General features: G+C 34.3%; 1 protein-coding gene across 1 annotated transcript in view; it reads right to left on the bottom strand.

The window, feature by feature from the left end:
• The window catches only part of LOC128549922 (uncharacterized), a 33,214-nt gene extending 15,904 nt beyond the window's left edge, over window positions 1–17,310 (bottom strand). The window contains exons 1-5 of the mRNA XM_053527704.1: window positions 17,107–17,310; window positions 12,973–13,012; window positions 7,765–7,932; window positions 4,155–4,282; window positions 834–972 (exon numbers count right to left, since the gene is read on the bottom strand). Of these exons, the coding sequence (XP_053383679.1) occupies window positions 834–972; window positions 4,155–4,282; window positions 7,765–7,932; window positions 12,973–13,012; window positions 17,107–17,193 (562 nt within the window). The 5' untranslated portion in view covers window positions 17,194–17,310. The remainder of the gene's footprint in view (window positions 1–833; window positions 973–4,154; window positions 4,283–7,764; window positions 7,933–12,972; window positions 13,013–17,106) is intronic.
• Window positions 17,311–27,819: the final 10,509 nt, after the last annotated feature.

Below are 27,819 nucleotides of genomic sequence, written 5' to 3'. Positions count from 1 at the left end.
ATAAGGTAGAAAATGTGGCCAATAAAGATAAATGTTACAGATTTTTTTCTTTTCAAAACAGTATCATTTAACATATTTTTTAAATTTCAACAGTAATGCAATTTATCTTGACTTTAAACAAATACCACAAAACTCCCTGAAAGACAAACTACTTTGCTTTTAAAATTTTAAAAAAGTTTATGAACCGGGTACATCCCTCTTCACACACATTTACAAAATCACTGTCCGTAGTAAAATCAGTCACCTTAAATTTTTAGTTTTCCAGGATTTGGGAAATATGATAATGTGGTGATAACGTCCACCTTCCTAAGATAGTCATTTACGATAGGATCAGTACTTTTTCTGCAATTTAGAGTTTGACTTGAAAGCTTAATTTTTCAAAGTGTCAGGATTTACTTATACCGCTAACTCAATAAAAAGATTGGTTTGAAAAAAACAACAGAAAATAGAAAGGTTTGTGTCCTTAATTTTTTGCCGGAGTGACGTAAAAAAGTTGGTTTCAAACAGGCATGCTTTATTTGTTAGGTTTAACGTCACATTGACACATTTATATATCATATGGCAACTTCCAAGCTTCCAAAGGCTGAAAAAGACCCTAGGTGCCCCTACGAGCATTATTTTATCACAGGCGGGGACCTGATTAGAACCATCTACATTTGGATAGGTTCCCCACATAAATAATTTTATTCAAACATACTCTGTTACTCTAATGATATTAACATGAAAAATAATACTCAGATTTGGACCTACAGTGCCTGCATGGAGCTAACTGTAAACATTACAACAATTTAGTTCAAATTAATATTCTCTATGAATATACTTCTGGCACTAACCTGGAAACTGAATAAACTTTTGTAAATACTGGTCAAATCTGTCCTCCCTATTTTCCTGCTTCGGCAAAGCATATACTTCAAATGCAAAATATCTAGGATCTGCTGGATTTAGGGGATACAAGTCCAGTCTGAACTTTGTCTGAAAAGAGAAAAATTTCTTTTCTTTTCTCTTCTCTTCTTATAATTAGATTTTGGATTCAAAATATCCTAGGCTATAAGGTTCAATCTATCATATAATACAATCATTTGGATTAAGTCTTTCAAAGTTTTGTAAAAGCTATGATTAAACGCACATCAATTAATCGTTCTCAAATTATTCCAGCAACATGATAATCCCTTGTACACAAAGTAATGATGAAAAACAATTGTTCCAAGTTTGACGAAAATCGTTCTTTCTGCGACTTTTTGTAATTTCAATTTAATAGTGGAAGAACATCAACATCACATTATATACAAGGCCACCGCCTGAAAGTGTCTCACCGACAGGAGCTTCGACTCATGCAATAGGTGCAAAACCATCTTCCAAAGTTTCAAACTATATTTGTAACAATTTTTTTTTTAAAAACTGTCAGTTCTGTGAATTTTCTGATTTCTTCAAGGTTAATGTCACTAGGGGGCCAGGACTCCATGTAGGGATGTAAAATAATTTAAATGATCAAAGCAATAATATTTATGACATTGTGTAATTGTTTTTGAGAAATTGTCATAGTAGTGAATTTTCAAAGACATCAAAAAATCTAAACAAGAGCACTGCCTTCGGGTGCCATCGCTCATCTGCAAGTGCTGGTCAGAATGTAAGAATAGAGTTATAGTTCAGAATTTCTTAGTACAAAAAGGGCTGTAATTCTGACAAAATGCATTTTCAAAGTTATGCTTCTTAGCCTACATTATAAGTCACCTAATGATGATAAACCAGTGTGCCAAGTTTCAAAACTGTAGCTCTTATAGATTTTGAAAAAAGGTAGACCTAAACAAAATTTTAACCAAGAAACTCAAATTTTCTAAGTACAAAAAGGGCCATAATTTTGAAAAAATGTATATCTGAGTTATGCTTCTTGGCTTGGTAAGTCATTTAATGGTGACAAACAAGTGTGCAAAGCTTCAAAGCTGTAGCTTTTATGGTTTTTGAAAAAAAAATGGACCTAAACAAAACATTTAACCAACGCCAAAACCAACGCCAACACCGGCTATCAAAGGACAATAGTATCTCACACAAGCTAAAAATGCTAACTTCTTCAAAGTCAAGGTCCATGAGGGCGGAGGCAGGACCCATATCAGGGATGTAAAATGAGTTTTTGAACCATCCTACAAAGTTTCAAAGCAATACATGTAACGGTTTTTGGGAAATGTCATTTTTTGTAAATTTTCAAGGCATCAATATATCAAACAAATGCTTATTTCTTCAAGGTCATGGTCACTATAGGGCCAGTACTTACCAAAGGGGTGTCAAATGAGTTTTTGCACCATCCTACAAGGTTTCAAAGCAATATACACGATTGTAAAAGGTTTGTGAGACATTTATAATTTTCAAAGGCGTCAACAAATCTAAATCAAAGGCCTGAAGGGCCTGAGTCGGCTAATGATTGATGTACTGACAGTATAGTCTACCAGTTTCAGTTTGTTTTCATAAAATTTCATAACACAGCTCGATATTTACCCAAAATATTATATCCGGATACGATTACACTTTTCTACAGTTTTCAACAATATATTTTACAAATTGTGATGATACGAAGACATTTAGCAGCAATTGGCAGTATCTGACATTGAAGTTTACGGTTAAATTACCTCTTATTTAAATCTTTTCATAAAAAAGTTGTTTCGTTTCGTGAAAGCAACCAAACATAGACGATCTACTTTCGATTTCAAAAACTACAAGAAAATACAATTTAATGTTTCGCCGATTTGTTTATTTCTCGAAAAATAAGAATTAAAATCATTTTTAATATCAGTAGTAACTAAACAAACCAGTAAGAGCTTCTTCTTCCGATAATTTATCCGTTTACTGACTGCAAAATTCAACCCACGCAAAGTTTATAGAAATCATACGATGCGTGTTTACGTTCAATGTGGGAGAATTAAGGCTGATCGGCTATGTTACCTAACGCATCCACACGATTCAGATTTTGTTTTTAAAAAAGCATTGTGTGAGTTTCTGTAATTTCATATACGTTTTTATACGCTTAGACATTATTAGACATGCGTATTTGCATTATTTCTATACGTAATTTACGCTAATACGCATCTTATCTGGAGCCCTGTGGAACTATTTTTTGTCTTTCGCTGGATGTTACCCAAGCTTTGTAAGCCTGCGCAATTCTTAAAATGCACATTTATGCTTAATGAGTTACATTCGAGTATTGCACAATTACAAGTCATAAATATGACAGATTACATCGTATATTGGTCATAGCAAAGGGAATTGACACAATTTAACTTCATTCATGCAGTGAACTGTTTGAAGTTTGAGAAATCTAATGGAACTACATCCCTTCACGTGTTATTCGGTCCATTTAGAGAATCGCTGAACAGCAAGGACTCGTCGAAAGGCTTTCAGCCTTTAGCCGACTCAAAAATCCTAATTTCTTCAAGGTCAAGGTCACCAGGGGTGAAGGGGGGGGGGGGGGGGGGGGGCAGGCCTAACCATGACAGTGTAAAAAAAGAACCATCCTGCAAGGTTTCAAAGCAATATGTATAACGTTTTTTGAGAAATTGTCATTTTTGTGACTTTTTAAAGGCGTCAGAAAAAAATCTAAAAAGCGCTATTTTCTTCAAGGTCAAGATCACTATGGGACCAAGACTCATCATGTGGGTGTAAAAAAAGTCTTTTAACCATCCTACAAGATTTCAAAGCAATAACGATTTTTTGAGAAACTATCATTTTTGAAAATTTTCAAAGGCGTCAAAAAAATTCTGAAAACATTTTCTTCATGGTAAAGGTCACTAGGGTTCCAGGGATCACCTTTGGGTGTAAAATTAAGCTCTAAATCATCATACGTGGTTTGATAGAAATACATGTAACGATTTTTGAGTCATTTCCCAATAGCTGACACCGTTGCCGTTGCCGGAATTTTAATTGTTTAGCCTCGCTTCCACTAAAAGTGGACGAAACAGTAACATGAAATATTGGTGCCAGAGTAATGGCCCTTGTCACACATAGTGCGAGTTTTAAGGAGGAATTACCATTCTATGTTTGAAGTAATTTTAAAGTAGATCGAAATATTTAAAGCAAAGCAAGTCTGCATTTAAATATGACTTTGACACTGAAATGAGAATGTATTTGTACTATCAAATTTAAAAAGAATCTTATGTTATACTTACATGCATGTCTGCCACAGAGTTTTCATCCCAAATTACGTTTGATAGATCTAGTATGTAGCAAGTGGGTCTTTTACTACTTGACGCATCATAACGAGTAACTTCAAAACCCTTAACATAATTCTTCCCAGCTGAAAAAAAATACGTTATTAGTCTGAATTAAGGTAGTGAACCGATAATGACAAATTATGTATTCCCCAAATGCGATTTGGCATCCACAGGGCTTGACAAATTCCTTGAAAGCAACTCATTATTTAGGAAGAGGTGCCAAGAATTATTACTCGTCCTTCAATAACTTGTACTTTCCGGCAATTCACCTAGAAAACAGATTTTTACGGGCACAGAGTTTATTTTAAAGTCCTTTGAAACGGCACGTACCGGAATCTTGCTCTTGACTATCGAGTGTTCAGCTGATGCAATTATAATATGGTACAGTAACGGAATTGAGCGGTTTTGAGAGTAGCAATTATCAAATTAACTTTTATTTAAGATAATTTTTATACCCGGCTTCTTCATGACTCCATTTTTACTGGATTTATTGTATTTTTGGTAAAACATTTGCACTCGTCCTGCAGGACAAATACTGCAGCAAATCGCCTGGAGCCAATTTTTACGCGTATTTACAAGCGGACGAGTGGATTTGTTGACCTCTTATTCTCCAGTTTTTATGAGAAGCCACGTTTAGGTGCATTTAAATCTGAAGAATGCCGCATCGCCCAGCAAGAATATGTAAAAATATGGAAATTGCCAAGTGTCACTACTGGTCAACTACCTTAAAACTGCTCTTTTAACAAATGGCCGAGTCACTCTGCCTTTTGCCACATTTGCTTCCATGTTGCTCTATCCTTTACATAAAATTCAAATTTTTATTTTACACTGTAAGTGGCTCAGAAAATGAAACTAACTTACTACCTGTATTGTTACATAATAATTCCATTGTATACAAGGATAGCAAAGTTTAACAAATTTAATAGAACAAGAGCTCGTAGAACACGAAATGCCCAGTTATTGCACAAGGAACAAAAATTATTTGGTCAATGTGCACTGGATGTTTGACATACAGACCTCAATAATATTGGTCATTTACCAGCCATAAAGGACCCTTAGACCAATACTTTCTCTAAGTATTTGGCAAAATAGGTACTGTTCTAGGTCAATGTGACCTTGACCTTTGACCTACTGACCTAAAAATCAATAGCGGTCGTCTGCTTGTCAAGATCAACATTAGTATTAAGTTTATTGATCCTAGGCCCAAGCTCTCTCAAGTTATAGTCCGGAAACTGTTTAATTGTTCCGGGCCACTGTGACCTTCAACTTTGACTCACTGACCTCAAAATCAATAGAGGTCTTCTGCTAACCAAAATCGACATCACTATTAAGTTTGATGATCATAAGCCCACGCGTTCCCAAGTTATAGTCCCGAAAGTGTTTAATTGTACCCGGTCACTGTGACCTTGATCTTTGACCTACCGACCTCAAAATCAATAGAGATCATTTGTTGGTCATGTCCAACCTCCCTATCAACTTTCATAATCCTAGGCCCAAGTGTTTTTGAGTTATCTGTTCTGGGTCACTGTAACATTGACCTTTGAGCAATTAACCTCAAAATTAATAGAGATCATCTGCTGGTCATGACCAAACTCCCTATAAACATTCAGGAGCCTACGCCTAAGCGTTCTTAAGTTACCATCCGGACACCGATTGGTCTACAGACCGACCGACCGGCAGACTGACCGACCGTCGACATCTGCAAAACAATATACCCCACCTTCTTCGAAGGGGGGCATAAAAATAAATAAAATAACTTTAATAGCTTTCTATACTTGTGTCAATGGAAAACATTAGTCAGTTACTTCCCTTGATTAAGTCCAAGAAGTAGATTGGTCCTACCTCTGTTTTTATCGTTGACTTCTTTGTAATTTTTCAAAAGCAATATCTATAATAAAATTCATTGGATTGGAAAATGATTAAGGACAGGTTTTTTTAGCGGCCCTCTGTTAAATTTAGGTTCGGTTATTAATTTTTAGCATAAAAAGCATATTTATTTTGACCAACCACAACATCTTGGACAAAGGTTATAACGAAAAAGTCAGTGGAATCCAACTGAAAGGGACCAATGTAGTATTTTATATATTATATTTTTATAAGGGAAGTATCAAGCTAATGTTCCTCATTGAAGAATTTTGTACATCAAGCAGGAGTTCTCAGAGGACAGCAACAATCCACTATTCAACAGCCTTGCCACTCAAGAAAGTTAACTGAATGGCCATGAAAAACAAAAAGTGGCATAGTTTTGTAAAATTGCAAAATAGAATTACTGAACCTGTACAATGCATGTAAGCTCATCACATGGAAAATTGTTTGAAGTTTCAATCCATTCAATCCATTCCCATTAGTGAGCAATGAGATACCTGCTTACATAAATCAAATTCGAAACTTTTCTTCAAAATAATTTTTTCAAATACTAGACTTTGAAGTAGTGTTGTTTCAAAACTATATAGTATACTTAAGAAATAATTTATAGCAAAAGAATGTTTTAACACTTATTTATGCACGATGGGCGGCTTTATGTCGGATGTAATAATTTCACGAGGCATAGCCCGAGTGCAATTATCTGTACGACTTATTACCGCCCGAGTGTATAAATAGTGTTAAAATACGGTTTGGTATAAATTATTTCGATTCTAATATGCCCTTAATCTAAAACAGTAGATTAAATAAAGTAGCACTCTTTCTTGGTTGCAACAAAAACATTCACGTCACAGCACGTTAATGTGACGTCATTCTAGTGTAAGAGTGTTTTAACAGAGAAAACTCAGAAAAGTATAATTAGAACTAGAGCTGCTTTTGAGAAAAGCGCATGTCTCCCACAACTGCCTAATCATCTAAATTGTAAGTCAGTCTTTACATACTGTTTACTCACTACAAATATACTTTTGAAGAGTAAACAGGCTCATTCTGAGTAATTCAAGAGCCATAATTCTGAAAGACCCCGGGTGATTTGTCTAGTTAATTAACTTTTCTGAGGAGTTATGGTCAAAAACATTTTTATTCAAGTTTGTTGAGATCGGGCGAGAAACGTTCGACTTAGAGCGCGGACAAGAGTAAAAAGGCCGATTTTTGGTAATTCAAGGGCCATAACTCCGATGTGGCTCGGTCGATTTGGCTGGTTATCGAACCTGGCCAATGACTTACTGACAAACACATTTTGTTTAAGTTTGGTGAAATTGGATTTTTAGCTCAAATAAATGGTCCTAAAAGGATTCCTGTACTTCTAATGATTAGTAGTATAGTGACTCTTTTAGGTCCAAAGACCTGACCGTTTTACGGTAATTAAAGGGCCATAATTCCGATGTGCCCTGACCGATTTGGCTAATAAATTAACGTGTCTGAGAACTTATTAGCAAACACATTTTCTTCAACTGTCGCGAAGTTCGGATGAGAAATGTTTGACTTAGAGTGCGGACAAGGTTTGTGACAGACACGCAGACAGGAGGAAATTAATATATCTCCCACACCACTGTGTGGTTGGAGACATAATAATATTTAAAATTGATACAATAAGGAGTATGATACTTCAAGTCACATGACTTTGTATGATCCATATTCTTACTATTTTGCGGTGCCGTAAACGTTAAGTTGACCTCCGGATACCATCTGTTATAAGTTGGATAATATCGATAACTTCCCACTGCATCAAAGGATCCAGGCTTCCCCGGAAATTTCGCAGTGTTTGTTTCGAAAAATGGAAATTCTGTTCTCAGGTTGACAGGAGAACAATCTGAAAAGAGGAATGAACAGATCAGAAGTAATTTCTTTATTGTCTGTAGCAGGTATATCAGTTTTAATTTTTTGGTTTGTTAGTGACCCTCAATGGAAATATGTGGTGTCAGTATGAAAAATACGAGATAATTTAATCTAGTCCCCTTTTTTTCACACTGACCCCATATATTTCCATGTAGGGTATACCATAACTTACAAACCCTACATGTATAATTGATTTGTATTATCTAACACTTATTCTTTGCCTAAAAGAACGTAACAATTTACTGACCCTCCACAGAGCTATGGGGGGGGGGGGGGGGGGGGGGGGGGGTGGGGCACCATAATTTATGACAACCTATGAATTCTAGAATCTTATGGAAGATAAAACAACATTTAATGCATTTAATGGTATTCATTGTTGTTTCAGTTTTATCAGCAGTGTTGTCTGATTTTAGTATGTTATCCTAACACAAATCATTTGTACCAGTATTATACTTTTTTCCTAAACATACTTAATAGTATATATCAAAAATAATGTTAAATTTACAAATACTTAATTTGGATATATGTACTATCAAGTATGTTTGGGAAAAAAGTATTTTTAAACATTATTTCATGTAACACTTGAATGAAAAATGTAATATTGTCATCGTCTGTGCTGTCAGATCTTGGCCCATACTGTTACAAGTTGTATGCATAAACAAACATTCTAACATGACTTGAATCATTTTCGTATTCAACAAGTATTACGTCATAGAGTAAAACGGCATAGCGGCCCGAGGGAAAAGAAACCAACATAAAAGGCAAATATATTGATGGACGTCGTCAAGGATGTACTTAAAATCATTGGTCACGTGTAAGAAGCGAAATAATATATCTCATTTAGTGATTTACTCTTGAATAAAATCATTGTTTTTCGTTTAGATGCGTATTATTATCTCGAGGGCGCAGCTGAACTCCAAACAAAGATTTTATTCAACGACAAATTACTGGATTAGATATATTAGTTCTTAAATATGGAACATTATACATGTTCGCTTACCTGGATACTTGCTGGCTGCAAAGCCCTAACTTTGTTTTTCACTCAGCAGAGCACATTTACATATAATGTTCAAAGTCTTGCCAGGAAAAAAACATATTTTATCATCTTTTTAAAGATGAATAAGAATTTGTAGTTTTTCACTGTTAACTCATCATATATGATTCACTGCAATAATGCACTAAAACGATTTTTAACAGGTTTATAACCTTATTAACACTGACATATTTATAGGTAATATCTATGGAGACTTTTCAATTTTTCTTCATGAAGGATGGAAAAATGCCTCTCATCTATGGAGGGCACCTGGGTAGAACCACCTACCTTCCCTATTAGTCTTCACACGAAGAATTCTATGTCCGAACTATTATATTTAAATCCAAATCAAATGGGGGCAAGTGATTTGAATTCAGAAACATTAACTACCCTGCCATAGAGCACACCCCCTGCCCCCGTAAAAAAGATTTAATAACGCCTATCGTACTAAAATTTTAATAACATGGAATGGTAACTGTCACTTCCTTAAATAATTTTTTTGTTCATTTTAAAGCTCACATATGGCAGGTCAAACGTTGCTAAATTATATATGTATGTTTGTTATTGATATTCAATGTCTTGTCATTCATATTCTAAAAGTCATTATTGTTATTCTATATTTCGTTATTCTTATTGTATCTTTGATATTGTTATTCAATGTCGTGTCATTCATATTCTAAGTCTTACCATTGTTATTCTATATGTCGTTATTCTTATTGTATGTTCGATATTCTTATAGTAAACGTCATTATTGTTATTCTATATTTCGTTATTCTCATTGTATCTTTGATATTGTTATTCAATGTCGTGTCATTCATATTCTAAGTCTTACCATTGTTATTGTATATGTCGTTATTCTTATTGTATGTTCGATATTCTTATGGTAAAAGTCATCATTGTTGTTCAATATCTGACGATTCTATTTACAAAACGTGTCATTCTTATTCTATGTTATGTGATTGTATTTGTATAGCGTCGCTGTGCTATTTATATCGCGGGAAATCGCACATACAATAAGAATATCAAGCTTACAAAAACAATAAAAAATATACATCAACAATAACGTCTTTTACAATAAGAATATCGAACATACAATAAGAATAACGATATATAGTCAATATCTTTTGGTATTTAGGAATAGTACTGTCTACATTGAAAAAATGGGCAAATTCATTATAGAAATTCAGAAGGGTAAGGGTTTTACATACTGTATTTTTGACTTTTGCAGTATTATACAACATCAAATATGTAACTATATTGGGGAGAGGTTGCTATGCTGCATAGTTAAAAGTCTGGCTACCAACTTGAATTCTTTTTTCCCATTCTACTCTACTGTTTAAACATAGCGAAGGTGTTATTTTTCTATCTGTAAGAAATCCCAGCTGATATATTTGCTTGATAAAATATAATTATGACAGCCACACACCTTACTGGCTAATATAGATTATGTTGAACAATTGATAAATACAGTAAGATTATGAGTAATAATTATATTCTCACTTGTAACATTAAGGAAGAGCACTCAGTAATACTCACAATATATAAAATTATATCTTTCTTTATTACCCTCCATTACAAGCCCCTCCCCGCTCCCCCTACATACACAAAACAAAGCGCGGAGAAACGTTTTTATTTTATTTCTGAGGAATGACACGTTTCCTGGAGAAGCAAATAGCATGATAATACACACCAGGGACGGTGAAATCTGATTTAAACTTACTTTTGATATTTGTCTGCAAATATATTTTAATTGCCCTTATAATTGAGCCGAGACAGAGTTACAACCCTTTTACTACAAATAATTGTCATAACATGGAAACAAACCTTTTTTTAAATAGCTGTGAAACATCCACATGCCGGGACTAAGTGCATAAATCGGATATTAGACACTTTTCTGTATAAAAGTTAAAAATTTCAAAAGTAAGACAAAAAAAAATATTAGTCCATATAAGAGGCCTATAAAGTTTTTGTAGTCATGTATGCGTTAAATGATCAATTGTGTTTTATCTGTAAAGTGATTTAAAAGATTCTAAAAATGTACCGGTTTATAAGATAAAAATATATAATTTCTAAATTTTATTAACTGACCTTAATACACATTATTTATTCAGAGCAGCCTAAACTCCTGGCCCCTGGTTTCATAAGCAGACAGTGTTACCACTGAACAACTGCATCTGTTCTTCTTTACAGTTTTATTTATGAATAGGCCAAATGTTATACATTCAGGCAATGAAACTATCAGATCAAATCCTTTGCATCAACTAAGAACACTCACATGATGAAAACACTGCACTGACTCTAGATTAAATTCTTGAGCCTGCATTACAAATCTTTTAAGGACTTAATCATTTAAATATATCGAAATATTTTGATCAGTATTGTATCTTCAAGAGAAATGTCAATCTAATATAACTATCCATTCTTTAAAAAATCATCAAACTTCATAATTTTTAAGGTTAACCCTTTTGATTCGTTGTGCACCTTTCGTAAACCACATGGTATTGCTTTCCATTTTATAATGGCATGCCATTTAATTAAGTTTAATTATTAATTAAAAAAAAATAAAAGCCCTGTGACACATATTATCAATGTTACAAGACACCTAAAATAGATATGAAACTAAATTAATGAATTAGAGAATTTCTTTTTGCAACAATGTGATGTTTTACCCTATTCAATACAGTGATATCCATGAAACAGAACCTCATGGAAAACATAGCAAAAGACCAGTTAAAATTCCACAAAAAGCTAAGTTTCCAAACATTTTTACTATTCTGCAACTTACATGTTTTTTTTTTGTTTTTTTTTTGGATTTAACATCGCACCAACACATGATAGGTCATATGGCGACTTTCCAGCTTTAATGGTGGAGGAAGACCCCAGGTGCCCATCCGTGCATTATTTCATCACGAGCGGGCACCTGGGTAGAACCACCGACCTTCCGTAAGCCAGTTGGATGGCTTCCTCACATGAAGAATTCAACGCCCCGAGTGAGGCTCGAACCCACATCGATGAGGGGCAAGTGATTTGAAGTCAGCGACCTTAACCACTCGGCCACGGAGGCCCCCGGAACTTACATGTAGTTAAAGAATTTGATAAAAGGAGGTTAAAATAATCCATGACCTAACAGTGACATTGACATGGCCACAAAATTTGTCTGTCTGATTAGGCTAGCTAAATTCCAAGTTCCATAAGTTACTGAGCAGAAATCGTTTTTCTATTTTTAGTAACAGTGACCCAAAATACATTAAAAAACTACTTCTTTATAATTCAACGTCAATAGGTGAGGCGTGACCTATCCGCTATCCTCGTCGTTTACCGCAGTATGTTAAGAGCTAAATGGGCAGACACGCCTCGATACATAATGTTGATCTACACTTAACGTGGTATACACTAAGTTTGATAACAGTATGTCAATTCCATAAAAGGCAAGATATAAAATGTTGGACAACGAAAAAAGCTTAGGTGTGGAACACTAGGGAACGACTTTTCTAGTCCAACTAAAGATGAAAAAAAAAAGAAAACAGTGAAAGAGGCTTGAAAGGACAGTAATAACTTATATTATAATAATAATGTTTAAATATATATATTTCACTTAGTACATATCATCACAAGATCTAGGTGTTGAAATTAAAAAAAATTAAAATTAAAAACATAAATCCATTTTCCCTCATACCAATGTCTGTTTTGAGTTAAATGCCCAACAACAGATTGATATTATAATATACTGTGATATCATCTATGTTTGTGGGGCACTAATATTTCATGGATTTAGTGGCTGAGTCAAACCATGAAATTTAATGCCAAAGTTAAAGTATAGATCTCATTAATTTATATAAAAACTGAAATACACAAATTCAAATATATCAATATGAAAATATCTGTTTTACACAAACCACAAATTTTTGTGCTCTTGTGACCACAAAATTAAATGATTTGACAGTAAATAGGTTTCACATGAAAAACTCAAGGCTTACATACCATTTCCAGTCAGCTTATGTAATGTGCATGGCATGTCCACCTGAAAGAAAACAAATTAAGGACATAAGAGAATAGTGACCAGCAATAAAGGCATCACTGAAACCATAACACTATTGTCTAGGGTTATGACACTGCATTTTTAGCTTTTTGTAAGATATTGAGTGCACAAACTTTTTTTATACAGCTCTGCCGCTTAACCTACATGTACCCAGCCTGACAAGTATTAACTTTGCAGAATGAATAGAAATTCTCTACATCCATACTAGTCAGAATCCTATTGGTGCTATCAAAGTATTGTGTTATTGCCATAAACTGTTTGCAAGGTTAATCTATAATGCATAGGGGTACCATATATTGCATGACAGTACATAATTGAAGATACGTGATAAAATGAATGGCTATCATATGACTTAAAGACTTAAAGTCCACTAGTTCAGCTCATGGCAGAATTATCGTTCTGTTTAATTTCATTTCAGTTTGATACACAGTCCAGCCTGGTCACATTTGAAAACTGGCCTAATCATTTATAGTGTCAGATTCATTGCGAAACATCAATTTATATCAGTTTCAAAATATAAGACAAGAAGATTAACATATTAATGTTTACTCTTACATTATGAGAAAACATTTCAAACAACACACCAAATCATAGAAAGAAAGGGTTGTTTAACATGAAAACTGAACAGCATATAAAACATGTATATTACTCTACGAAACAAGTGTCAGTATACTGTTTTATCCATTGAATTCCTGAAAAAGGACTGCATAAAGGAGTCACACTTTGGGACAGTTCAACTCCTTTTAAACCTCACCATTAATTTTCAAAGAACTGTTGCGAATTATGTTTGATTTTGATGAATTTGCAATAACGTCCTCGTGCTGAAATTTCACATAACGTTGTGAAACGTAGTAAAATTTACGCAATTGTTTATATTTATTTCTTTACAATGGCATTCGTTTTTAAAGGGAGACAACTTTTTCAGAGTATCTTAAGTATCCATCGTATGGAACAGTGAGGCAGAACATGTAATGGTAAGGTACATTGTTGTTAAAGATGTTGTTCGTTTATCAAATATTTCTGTGTTTTGATACCCTAAACTTTACTTTGCCACATATTTAACAACTATCTTGCACGCAGATCTCTTCTTTAGCCAGTTTTTTTTTCTGTAGAAATCTGTAGAATAACAGTTGTTAACATACAGTATTTACAGTTGTAGCTCAGTGTACAGAGTTGCTTGATTTGTCCATCTAAGCTTCCATTCATTCATAAAAGAACAAAGAAAAGGTATACAAATGGAGATATATTTCTCCACAAAAAATATGTATTCAAATGATATCTCTTATAAAGATATCATTTTGATTGCACGGTACTGCATATAGAATTAGTATGAAACCTATTTTTCAACAACTACTATGCGGCAATGGTGTATGACCCTGAATGAAATATATAGAAAGTGATGCAATAATGCTGTGAAATCAAATGATGTAACACAAATCGATAACATAAGTAAGCAAATGACTTATTTTTTGTACTTTGAAATGATCATGAGATGACATATTATTTGTCAGTACATGTACATGCAAACAACTGCTTAGGTGAAATAGAAACATTTGTTTAGATTGAATGGAACCTTCAAATAAAAGTCAGGTTACTAAAACTGGCTATTATTTATCTATTCACAAAGAATTATATCCCTGAACTATGGCGGTATATGTTTTGGACATAAGTTTTCTTTTTAGATTAAATTATCATACTAGTATGAACATAAAATGTTGTGGGCTCAAGATAAAATTTCATGCTATCAAGATGTTGTGCACTCATGGTAAGAATTTCTGCACTAGAAATAACGATGTTGTGCATTTAAAATAGGATGTCGAGCACTTACAATAAGATGATTTACAATCAAAATAAGTTGTCATACAATCTAGGTATGATGTCATGCATTCAAAGCAAGATGTCGAATACTTAAGAAAAGATGTCGAGCACTTGAAATAATCGAAAAATTTTTAGATGTCATGCTCTTAAGATAAGATGTCAGGCGATGGAAGAAAGATGTTGAGCAATCAAATAATATGTAATGTGCTTGAGGAAAGATGCCTAGCACTCGAGATAAAATATTGTACGATTTAAATAAGATGTTGTGAGCTGCAGATATGATGTTGTGCTCTCAAGGTAAGTTGATGTGTGCACTTGAAATAAGATGTTGTATGTGTGATTGAAATAAAATGTTGAATGCTGTCAGACAGACTAAAGATGTCAAGCTATCAAGATAACATGTTGTGCATTTTCAAGAATAAGATGTCATGCCCTTGAGACAAGATGTCAAATGCTCGAGATAATATGTCGTACACTCAAGATAACTTGTCATATACACCAGATAATTTTACAAGAGCCTCAATATGGTAATGATGATCAGTAACCTGATTTTCTCAGCTCAGACAGACATACATTAAGAATCATTTCTAACATATCCTTTTAACAAGACATCATTATCTATATATTTTTAGGACACATGTATACATATTTAAAAAAGGGATTTATTTTCTCCTTATGGCAGCTTAAATATTGTTCTTCTACATCTACATCTACAGTGTACTGCTCAACAATCAATACTGCTATTAACTAGGAGGCGTTTTTCAGGACAGACTATTAAAAGATGTGTGCGCTCATTAGGTGCAAAGTTATAAAGAACTACAATCACTATGATTAAAAACATAGATATAGATTAGAAAGTTAAAGTTGCCAGCCCCTCCATGAATAGAATCAAGCTGGGGCTGGACTGTATACATGTAGTGGGAGACCATTCCAGAAACGAATTGTTCTTCGAAAAAAGGAGTTGGAATGGTATTGCGTATCAGATTGTGGTATCAAGTAGTTCAGGTTACTTGTAGGTGTGAGATGGTTATGATCAAAGACTTTTATGATAACTGATTAAATACTGTGCTTTATCAGTGAGATATAATCCATATCACTCACTGCATATCACTTACTGTAGCCTAAATGCCGATCTACTTGTAAATTGTGTATGAATTTCAAATTATTTGTTTAAAACAGAATGGAAATTATAGTCGCTCTTTGTTTTTTATAGTATATTTCTCGATTCAAATTATTTTACTTAATGAGAATTTCATAACGTTATGCAGCAAAAAATAAAATAAAATGGAACTTTATGTTGTGTGCGTCTTTCTAACGTCAAACACGTCTGACGTTATTTTGTTTACGCGCGTCTGTTTCCCGCGTTAAGATTTAAATGTGTTGCAAAATGCACATCTCGACGTAATTAAGCATAAAATAAAAAGAAAATTTGTTTGTTTTTCGTGAATATGGAATATATCGCACCTCGAAGTGAGAAAATTTTCTACGCGTTCGTGAAAATATTTGAAATTTTCTCATTTTTCAGTGAGATATATTCCATATTCACTCAAAACAAACAAATATCATATATGTACTTCATTTTAAAAATATAATAAGGGAATTTTTGATATGACGTTGTTCAAGAGATTGCCAGTTGAGATCTTAATGCATTTAACTTTTTGAGTGACACTGCTTGTTACGCCATAGTTGTGACATACGTATCGAGCTGTAGATCGTTGTACTCATTCAATTTTGTATGTTAGGGATTTTTGCCAAGGGTGCCATATATAGAAGAATGTCTGTCCCAGACTTGTTTCAAATAATAGGACATTTCGAGACAGCGTGATAACTTTTGACTGTCGCTGTCTCTCTCTCCGTAGAGATAAAATATCAGATCATAAAATATGTCATCCCGATAAGCCAAATGAGTAAGGCTAGCCCCAGACAAGCGCCTCCCAGTTATAATCAGAATTAATTGTTGGGTAGTACACTGTAGATGTAGATGTAGAAGAATAATATTCAAGTTGACATATGGAGAAAATAAACCCCTTTTTTGAAATACGTATACATGTGTCCTAAAAATAGCATCGAACTAAAAAACGACCTGACTAAGACCTGACATAACGTATTTTTACATTTTGACGTCTATTAGTTATTTTAGATTGAAAAAAATATGCAAATTGAAAACAAAATGTAAAATAATAAAACAATGAAAGCTGAAGGTAAAATGAGCATACATGTACACGTCTAATATTTTGGACTAAGAAATTAAAATTTACCTGTGGTGAACAATCTCCAACAATTTTCCCATATCCCCTTGATTCTAAAATAACACTTATAAAAACAAAGATAATTGTTCGCATCATGACATGTTATGATTTTCTAATGTTAATCCACAATCTCCAATTGTTGATATGACATGTCAGTTCATTGTAAAGTTTATTAACTTCCTGAATCTACGGGCTTGTACTATAGGAATGACGGCTAATGATTGGTGAACGGAGAATACCAAAGTTGTACACTGGTTATCTTTTTAGTATCCCGCGATGAAACGGTCGCAATACACTTAATTTAAAACTCTAGAAGGTCTTACATCGCTTTTGATATTCCTATAAATACAAATTAAGTTTAAATTCTTGTTTCTTTTTCTTTTTTTTAGCTGCTCAGGTGAGTTTTTCTGATCGTTCGATGTCCGGCATCCGTCTGTCATCTGTCTGTCCGTCAACATTTAGCATGTGTATGCGATAGAGGCTGTTTTTTTTCAATTAATCTTCATGAAATTTGGTCAGAATGATTACCTGGATTAAATCTAGGCCAAGTTCGAAAATGGGTCATCTGGGGTCAAAAACTAGGTCACTAGGTCAAATCAAAGAAAAACCTTGTGTATGCGATAGAGACTGTATGTTTCAATTAATCTGCACGAATTTTAGTCAGAATGAATACCTTGATGAAATCTAGGCCGAGTTTGAAAATGGGTTATCCGGGGTCAAAAACTAGGTTACTAGGTCAAATCAAAGAAAAACCTTGTGTATGCGATAGAGGCTGTATTTTTCAATTAATCTTCATAAATTTAGGTCAGAATGATAGCCTTGATGAAATCTAGGCCGACTTCGAAAATGGGTCATCTGGGGTCAAAAACTAGGTCACTAGGTCAAATAAAATAAAACCTTGTGTATGGGATAGAAGTTAATTAATCTTCATGAATTTTGGTCAGAATGATGGCCTTGATGAAATCTAGGTCAAGTTCAAATATGGGTCATCTGGGGTCAAAAAGTAGGTCACTAGGTCAAATCAAAGGAAAACCTTGTGTATGTGATAGAGACTGTATTTTTCAATTGATCGTCATGAAATTTTGTCAGAATGATTGCCTTGAAAAAATCAAGGTCTAGTTTGAATATAGGTCATCTTGGATCAAAAACTAGGTCACATGGTCAAATCAAAGAAAAACCTTATGTATGCGATAGAGGCTGTATTTTTCAATTGATCGTCATGAAATTTTGTCAGAATGATTGCCTTGAAAAAATCAAGGTCTAGTTTGAATATGGGTCATCTTGGGTCAAAAAGTGTGTGTGCGTGTGTGTGTGTGTGTGTGTGTTGGTGCGTGTGTGTGTGTGTGTGTGTGTGTGTGTTCGGGTTTAACGTCTTTTTCAACAATTTTTCAGTCATATAAACGACGGTGTCTACTTGTAGCAGTGAGCACAATGCCCAACTTTATAGTGCTGCCTCACTGGAACATCACGCCGTAGACACGTGGCATGATACCTCACACAGTCACATTACACTGACACCGGGTTGACCAGTCCTAGCACTATCCTTTTAATGCTGAGCGCCAAGCGAGGAAGCTACTAGTTCCAATTTTTACGTCTTTGGTATGACGCGGCCGGGGATCGAACCCACGACCTCCCGCACTCAAAACGGACGCTCTTCCACTAGGCTACCGAGGCGGTAGTGGGTCAAAAAGTAGGTCACTAGGTCAAATCAAAGGAAAACCTTGTGCTTGTGTATGCGATAGAGGCTGTATTTTTCAATTGATCTTCCTGAAATTAAGTCAGAATGATTTCCTTGATGAAATCTAGGTAGAACTTGAATATGGGTCATCTAGGGTCAACAAATAGGTCACTTGGTTAAATCCAAGAAAAACCTTGTGTATTCGATAGAGGCTGTACTTTTCTACTGATCTTCGTGAAATTTTGAAAAAATGATAGCCCTGATGATATCTAGATAATGTTCGAATATGGGTTACCTGGGTTCAAAAACCAGGTCACTAGGTCAAATTAAGGAAAAACCTTGTGTATGCAATAGGGGCTGCATTTTACACTAGATTTTCATCAAATTTTGTCAGAATGGTTGCCATGATAAAATCTAGATCAAGTTCGAATATGGGTAGTTTGGGGTCAAAAACTAGGTAATTAGATCAAATCAAAGAAAAACCTTGTGTATGCGATACAGGCTGTATTTTTCAATTAATCTTCGTGAAATTTGGTTAGAATGATAGCCTTGATGAAATCTAGGTCAAGTTCGAATATTGATCATCTGGGGTCAAAAACTAGGTCACTAGGTCAAATCAAAGAAAATACTTGTTTTTTGCTCCTATTTTAATGATAATTGGTCAGAATATCTTTTCCATAAAATCACTAGGTCAAACATGTTTACACTGTTATGGTGTTTCTCAGGTGAGCGGCCTAGGACCTTCTTGGCCCTCTTGTTGTTGTTTTTTTTTTTTTTTTTTTTTTGTTTAAACATTTTATTCTTATTACCCTGTTTGAAACAAATTGTAAAGTTTTCATGGGTAATCCTGGGATATATGTCACAAAATTTGTAAAACTCGTAATGATTTATTCCCAATGTTGAAAGTATTGTTTCTTGTCTGTGATATCTTTTTGTTACTATTAAGTTATAAAGAGACTGTAATGGACTTTTAATTCAAATTTATGCAATAAGATATTATATTTTATTTGTAATTTTTCATATGACACTCATAATCATGAAAAAAATCAAATCAAATCAGCATGTTATGTTACACGTAAAAAATAATGCTTTTAAAAACAACACCCTTTGACAAATGCTCCGATGAAAGTTACTGTTGAGCAATCATGGGTATGTAGACATTTACTCAATGAATATAGGTAGTCCATGTTTCTTCTTAATACAATCAAAACTATAATTGTCAAATCCTTGTATGACTCATTTTGCAATATTTCATCAACAACATGTAACTTTTTTGGACTAATTCATCTATCACTGAGCAGTCACTTGCTATTTGGTGTAAATAGTCCTTTATGTTTATGGTGAGACGAAAGTAAATAAATTTACCTTCGCTCTAGATAAAATACATAGCAATGACCATTAAAAAATAACTTCAATCTTAACATTTTGTTGATAAATGTCTTTCATTTGATGATAAATGTCTTTCATATGAATAGCATGTACGTGTCAGGTTATGCAACTTTTCAATGACAGTTGAATGCTACAGAACTAGTATTAGTTGATTAGTATGTTATTTCATTTATCTGCAGTTCTATGGCTATATCATGCATTAAATGGCATTATATAAAAGCTCAATGATCCAAGGGACCAGAACTTATTACAACACTGAGTCCAACTTTGGGGAGATTTGAACGGTCGCTGCACGGTACTTAAAGACTATATAGTTGTGAAGTTTGAACCAGGAATCTAATGCTTCCATTCCTGGAAATAACAAAGCTGACTTGCGAAAGGTTGATACCTTGGTGCCTGAGCACTACGTAAATACACTGATATACATATTTGGTTGTAAACATCAACTTAAGTGTTTACTATGATTAAACTATGACAATAGCTGCGCGCAAGATACTTGCTTCTGTCTTCCAAAACAATCTTAATAGTTAGAAGATACTAAAAGCTTCCGCTAATATTTTCTATGCAAAAATAACAACATATAATATGTTTCTTCAGCATTTTTAGCACTTCACTTTTTGTGAGACTACTTTGTCTTGAAGATCTGTTTTTAGGCAATAAAAACAATAAAAATATGTGGTTGATCATAAGGCAATAAAACCATGAACAGGTAGCTGAGACACGTGATGAGATCGCTTAATATATTATGTGGGTAGACATCATCAGGCAGGAAATGCCTACGTTTACTTTCATTTTACCAAGCAGCTTCCGTTTATATCCGGCGAAATACTTAAATTACAATAAATGTGATGGCAAACGATAACGATACTTACCGTGTTCTTATTTACAAAAACTCCTTGCTGTTAACACAGAAAATGCACCACAAACGAATTTAGTTTAACAGACTCCATTTTAAAAATTATTTCTTTAAACTAACATTTCCAAGTAAAATTTGCAACAAAGATTCCGACGTTTACAGAAACTACCGTTTTTATCTTTGCAAACCCCATTTCAGTTTTTCTGTTCACGGTAAAAACTTTCCATGATCAATTAATTTTTGCTATCAATCGATAAAGCTCATAAGCTTTTACTTAAGCATATTGTACGATTTTGTTAATATTTTCATATTTTGTCAGACAACTAAATTAAAGAAGATCGCGTCTTTTCTACTTTTGTCGTTCTGATGAATAATTTGAAAAGATATGAGAATCTACCACTCTGAATTCAATATAATTTTACAGGAATGTTTCTTGGAGGTCTTTCTGCTTCAGGCCATTTCGTTCGCTAAAATACAACAGCCAGGAGATGGATAAACAATTGCTGAAAACTGTGTCCCACCTAGTTATGTGAAATTTTAACACTCGTACGCTATTGTAAATGCATCAAAATATGTAACAGTTCTTTGAAAATGGTGAGTTTTTAAAGGCGTTTAACTGTCCGGAAAAGGGGCCCCTTTTAGCAGTCCTTTTCCGGAATTCAATTTTTATATCAGTATACTGACTCTTGTTCGTAGAATAATATACATGTTTTACAGGCTGTTCAATTTTCATGTGAAACAATTGACTCTTTTTTTCTATGATTTGGTGTTGTTTGATTTTTTTTCTCAAAACGTAACGCTAAGCATTATAACAGTATGATAAATCTCGAATAGAACAACTTGAAACAGTAAACACTTGAATACTTAAATACCTTTAACAGTAGACTAGCTACTATTATTCTGATAGTAAGATTTTTTTATATATTTGTATTTCCTCGTCAGAGATCTTTCATTTATAGATTGCTCCCTGTTGAATATCTGGCTGTGTTATTACATTCGGCAGCAGGAAAAGGTAACTATGAAGGGAAGTAATTAAACATAAAATATGAGAAGAGACTATCACTGGCAAATGTAAGGACTGTGAGCAGTCTACTTTACTACAGTAAAAGTTTTCTCGGCATTCTTATTTGTTCCGTCACTGTATATCGCCTTCCATTTATATGTAGCTTTATCATCAAACTCTATTCTGTTGAACACGAGTGTTGCAGTTTTACTACTCTCCGTTGGTTTTGTTGCTACTTTTCTCGATTCCAGTAAAGTCTGTATAAGTTACATTAAGATCACCCGAAGAGTTATGGAAATATATTATTGTTGTAAAATCTGAATCTGACTCCCGCTTCCTCATCAGCTCAATAGAAAACAACTTTTCCAGCGAACCTATTGTGTATGTACATGAGAGTGTAAACGAGTTGTCACCCAAGTTTAAAACTGCTTTATCAGCGCTCTGGTAAACACTTACTGTGAGTGAATATACATCTGAAAACATATCAAATAATTCATTTAAAGGAAAGCTACATACGTACCTAAAGTTTAACATTAACTATGTATTAGAAGCAATCGGAAACACATCACACTTACCTGTAATGAGAACCATTGATGAAAACAGCAATATCCCATAAAACTGATGTCTACATTCCATGGTTTCAACGACATAAATGATACTACGTTAACCGTAATATGGAACGCCTCTATATGGTGACTTTCAATTTGATGTGTAGATATAACAATGTTTTCAGTGCATATATTGATCTGTAATGCATATTTATTAATTTATGTCGATACAACAATGGGCAAAGAACATTCATAGTTTTTAGGGAGAAACAATTTTTGTTGTGTGCATTTAGCGAATGGTGATGTAAATTATTGAATATTTATTAATACTTAACAATTTGCCAACGCCGTTAAATTGTATGAAGGAACAAAGTGTTATAGACGTATTTGTGCATAAGCAAATACAATCAAACATAGACGTGGATTAAAATCAGTCACGGAAGCCACTCTATTCAATGTCCTAACAGTCACCCCAGGTTCCAAGTGTCCAAAGCATCTTCATTCTAAACCTCAAATCGGTATTGTATTGGCGTTTTCATAAAAATTAACGTTCGATATTTGACGGACATGATTGCCTGCATTAGCAAGTAAAGTCATCCATACATGTGAGCACAAATCAGCACAGTGCCTTAGCCTTCGCAATAGCCCTTGAAAAGTCTTGCATTCTTACTTGACTTCTTCTTTTTGTTTTGGATGTTCACGTACCAACAATGTTCCTGGACATGTATGCATGCATTAGCTAGTATGGACGAACATTTCGTAACGACAATCAGTGCAAAGCCCCTAACCCCCTGCTTACCGGTCCACAGCAGAAAACAGACCTCAAGCACCTCGCTAGACAGTTTTCATAGACACTCCAAAAATAACATCATTTAATAGCTCTCCCAGTCAACCTCGAAACAGCCTTCTCCTGCCTCACTTAGAACAGATTTCTTATAGCTCCCCCTACCCTTCAAAATAAATGATTGTATCTATATCCAACAGTTATTTAATGTACATTGCCACGAGAAAGACTAAACAAGCCCTTGTATTTACATCACAAATTAAACAAGAAACAAAAATGTTATATTTACTTAAGAACTTGAAAAAAAATGTGCATAACAAATTAGTAAATGGATAGAACACATTTGCCTAAAAAGTCATTATTTCACATCTACATAGCAAGACTATAAATATATTTCACAAATTAAAAACCACGAGGACAGCTGAGGCATTCCATATATTAGCATGATCCAAGATTTATTATAGCGTTTTTATTGTTTGTGACATGTAATGTACACATTTATCTAGTACAAATGATTTAAATTATATTCTACACCTTCGATCGATCGTAAGATATTGAATGACATTGAAGCTTAATATGATAATGTGGTTAAACAATATTCAAGGTGAGGATGAATACACTGGATATTGCCATTTTGTGATAAGGTATTTTCCGTAAACGTGATTGACTTTTGTCAAGGTAAACAACAATGCTCGACTATTCAACAGTCTTGTTAATTGAATTAATATCAAAGTCGAAAAAGGGTTATAATTTTGTAAAATTGCAAAACAGGGTTATGGAACCTGTACAATTCATATCAGTTTCAATCCATTCCCTTTAGTGGGTACTGAGATACCAGCTTACATATAAAACCTTAACCAAAGATTTCGATAAAGGGGCATAATTTTGTAAGAAAGCAAAACAGGGTTGTGGAACTTTTGCAATGTAAGACAGTTTATTACAGTGAATAAGTGTGTGAAGTTTCAATCCGTTCCCACAAGTGGTAACTGAGATACCAGCTGACACACAAAAACTTAACCAAATCGGGACGGGGACGCCGACGCAGACGCCGACGCCAACGCATGGGTGAGTTCAATAGCTCTACCTATTCTTTGAATAGTCGAGCTAATAGTCTAATTTACTACTCTATTTTACTACTATGGAAAAGGGGATTTTATTTTTAGTGACCAGCTACTATGTATATGCTCTAATGAGTCAATCTTAAAATTTGTGATAAAATTACAACTTTATCATTTTACTCCCAGTATCGAAACCGATTGTCTTGTGATGAAAAGTCTGAATCGTACGATTTATTTAGTTACATACAAAGAAAACATCTTTGCAAATGTTCAAATGACGGTGAAATCGGTCATAAATGAGCGCCGACTGTGTACTGTGGATTGACCTGTATCTCAATTTACGGTATTGTGTAATATTGACATAATCACTGAGTTTTAAAGAATAAATCTTACAAAATGTACATTATCATTTCCTTTTAAAAGTACAAAACAGTAATGTCTTTAGACCTGCAGATACGTGATGTTTTTACATTGATGTTTATCACGTTTACTTTGTTGTGATTCATGTAATAAGCTCTAAATCGTAACTCACAGTCACAATAGTGCAACAGTGCGCAATAATTTTTGTTATGCTTACCAGTACTACATGACTTGTATATTCTATTCTTAGGCTATCTGATGTTGAACAATGTTTCCGTTGGTATTACATGAATTTTCTCAAAAACAGTTAAAGGTATCTTTTTAAATTTGGCACTGGTATGTCACTAAAGTGTTACTCTCAATATCTTGCAGAAAATCCGGCCCTATTAATAAATACTACATTGTGATATTTGTTTCTTTGCAAATTGAACATGTATATGTGTGTTTATAGCAATCTGTTTGAACCGTCGAACGAGTGTAAGGTCATTGAATGTTATTTTGTTGAACACCACCCAAATGACGAAAATAAATATAGTATGCTAACGACCAAAACCGCAAAAAAGTAAATTACAAGATAACACCAGAAATATACTGAGAGAAAAAAGCAGAAAAATACTGTTGATTCAGAAAATATTAAAATACATGTTTCTAAAGGGAACCCATTTACAAAAGGGACCAATTTCCAACAGAAGAACAGGCTTAAGGCTTAAAATTACGTTTTGAGAAACAAAAATCAAACAACACCAAATCATAGAAAGAAAGAGTTGTTTAACATGAAAATTGAACAGCATGTAAAACATGTATATTACTTTACGAAACAAGTGTCAGTATACTGATATAAACATTGAATTCCGGATAAAAAAAGACAAAGATCATAAACATTTTACATTCTACAGTTTGGATATATCCATAAATTCGGAATGATCTTCAAAGTAAGTTCTTGATCGTTTCGATAATTGTTATTGTTATTGTTCAAAGTTGACCTTATCAAGGAAATATACTGTTTGACAAACAGGGAAGTTGATCACATAAAAGTAATAACGAACTGTTTTCATAGAAATGGCAAATATCTTCTAAATGAAGTGTGCAAACTATATTGTAAGAATTACACATGGCACTGCTTCCACTTTTTCCTTCTACTTTTAAAACAAATTGCTCAATGAATATGACACCTATTTTGTTTCGTATGAAGCAATTGGTGCCCGCCCGCTTAGCTCAGTAGGTAGAGCATTGGTCTACGGATCGCGGTGTCGTGAGTTCGATCCTCGGGCGGGGCGTTTGTTCCCCGTGACTATTTGATAAACGACACTGTGTCTGAAATTATTAGTCCTCCACCTCTAATTCATGTGGGGAAGTTGGCAGTTACTTGCGGAGAACAGGTTTGTACTGGTACAGAATCCAGGAGCACTGGTTAGGTTAACTGCCCGCCGTTACATGACTGAAATACTGTTAAAAAACGGCGTTAAACCCAAAACAAACAAACAATTCTAATATGTAGGGATAATACACGTTTTTTTGTGTATTAACGTCTGCAGAAGCCCGCGGGATTGTTTGTGACCGAGACCGAAGGTCTTGCATAAAAATATATTTCACGGCGATTTATGTATTGTTTTCATACGTGATGACTTGACGATTCCGGTACATTTTTTATTTACCATTCCAGTTGTTCTTGGAAACGGTAAACATGTTTTAAATATCCGTATCCAGGGCCCGGAAATAAACAACGCTATCAAAAGCACCTCCTGAAGGTTTTAAGCGATTTTTTATCTCTCATTATTACAAACATAAAATTACCAATAATTGTTCATATCATTTCACAATTTGGTGGACTCGATCACAATTTCAAGAATAAGGTGGCAGGGGAGTGCAGATTAGCGAATTCCACATTGACGTGTGGGTACCAGTGTTGAAATATCCATAGAAATCTCGTTTTTGCTTATTTTTCTTTGAAACTACTATGGATCATTGCAGATACTATAGACTACATAAAGACGACTCTCCGGTCCTATGCACCTGTCGCTTTCCATGCCAGATGTAGTGAAAATTGGCCAAATCACCCAAATTTTATAGACCAAAATTAGCCTAACCGGGCCTCACGTTGAACTCTGCCATTCATCCATTTTATATTTTTAAATCCAATTTCGTAGCATATATGTATAGTGCGAACATAGATGCATACCCAGGTGGTGTGGAATGTGTCTCCCAACCACCACTTTATTTCCCTACTTTTCACTTGAAAAAAAGTGGATGGATGACAGCCGAGCGTCTGGCCGACGTTTTGTTCTGATGTTTATGTTTTAGCCTCAACCGGAAGTACGGAGCTAGGAATTTTAAAACACCCGCCATGTAGAATCATTAACCGTTCCTCATTCCCCAGATATATTAAAGAATTAATAATGATAAATAACCAGTAAGATAGATATGCCTTTATATCTACCCTGTCCTGTTTATACAGAAAATCGACCGGGGCCAAACTACGAAACCGCTCCCCTGTCACCTTAAGTTTTTAAGATGTTTAAATAAAATAAAATGTAACCTGTCCTGAATCCTAAGACACTTATAGTGATATCAACTGAACAAAAAGTGTTGCCATACCTTGCAACATAGCCGGTGAATAAGCCAACAAACGTGCCCACCCCTCTAACGCAAAAATCAGCCGAAATTTGCATTCTGAATCAAAGTAACCCCGAAAAACTATTTACTGCCTTTAAAGTTAATTTAACATGATATTTACATTTTAAAGCCTTTCAAATGTTAAAACCATGCACTTTTAACATAATTTTGGTATACAAATGCAGATTACCGTACTTATCCTATCGGGACACCCCTTAAAGGCCACCCATCCATCCTTTGGGGCCACCCGAGCCACTATATAGCTTAATGGCATTGCTAGATATAGACACATGTGCTGGTTTTAAACAAAATGGGATGAATAGTCGTTATCTAGGCACTAGTTTCTTCTTTTTGCCGTTTTATGATACGAATCCTACTGGCTGGGGGTCCTTAGCTTCATTATTATATGGCCACCTACTGCCATTTTGGGACT

Source organism: Mercenaria mercenaria, chromosome 17, assembly GCF_021730395.1.
Source record: "Mercenaria mercenaria strain notata chromosome 17, MADL_Memer_1, whole genome shotgun sequence".
Taxonomy (NCBI): domain Eukaryota; kingdom Metazoa; phylum Mollusca; class Bivalvia; order Venerida; family Veneridae; genus Mercenaria; species Mercenaria mercenaria.
The sequence above is the reverse complement of the archived record's forward strand: the minus strand, read 5'-3'. Positions and strand labels throughout refer to the sequence as shown.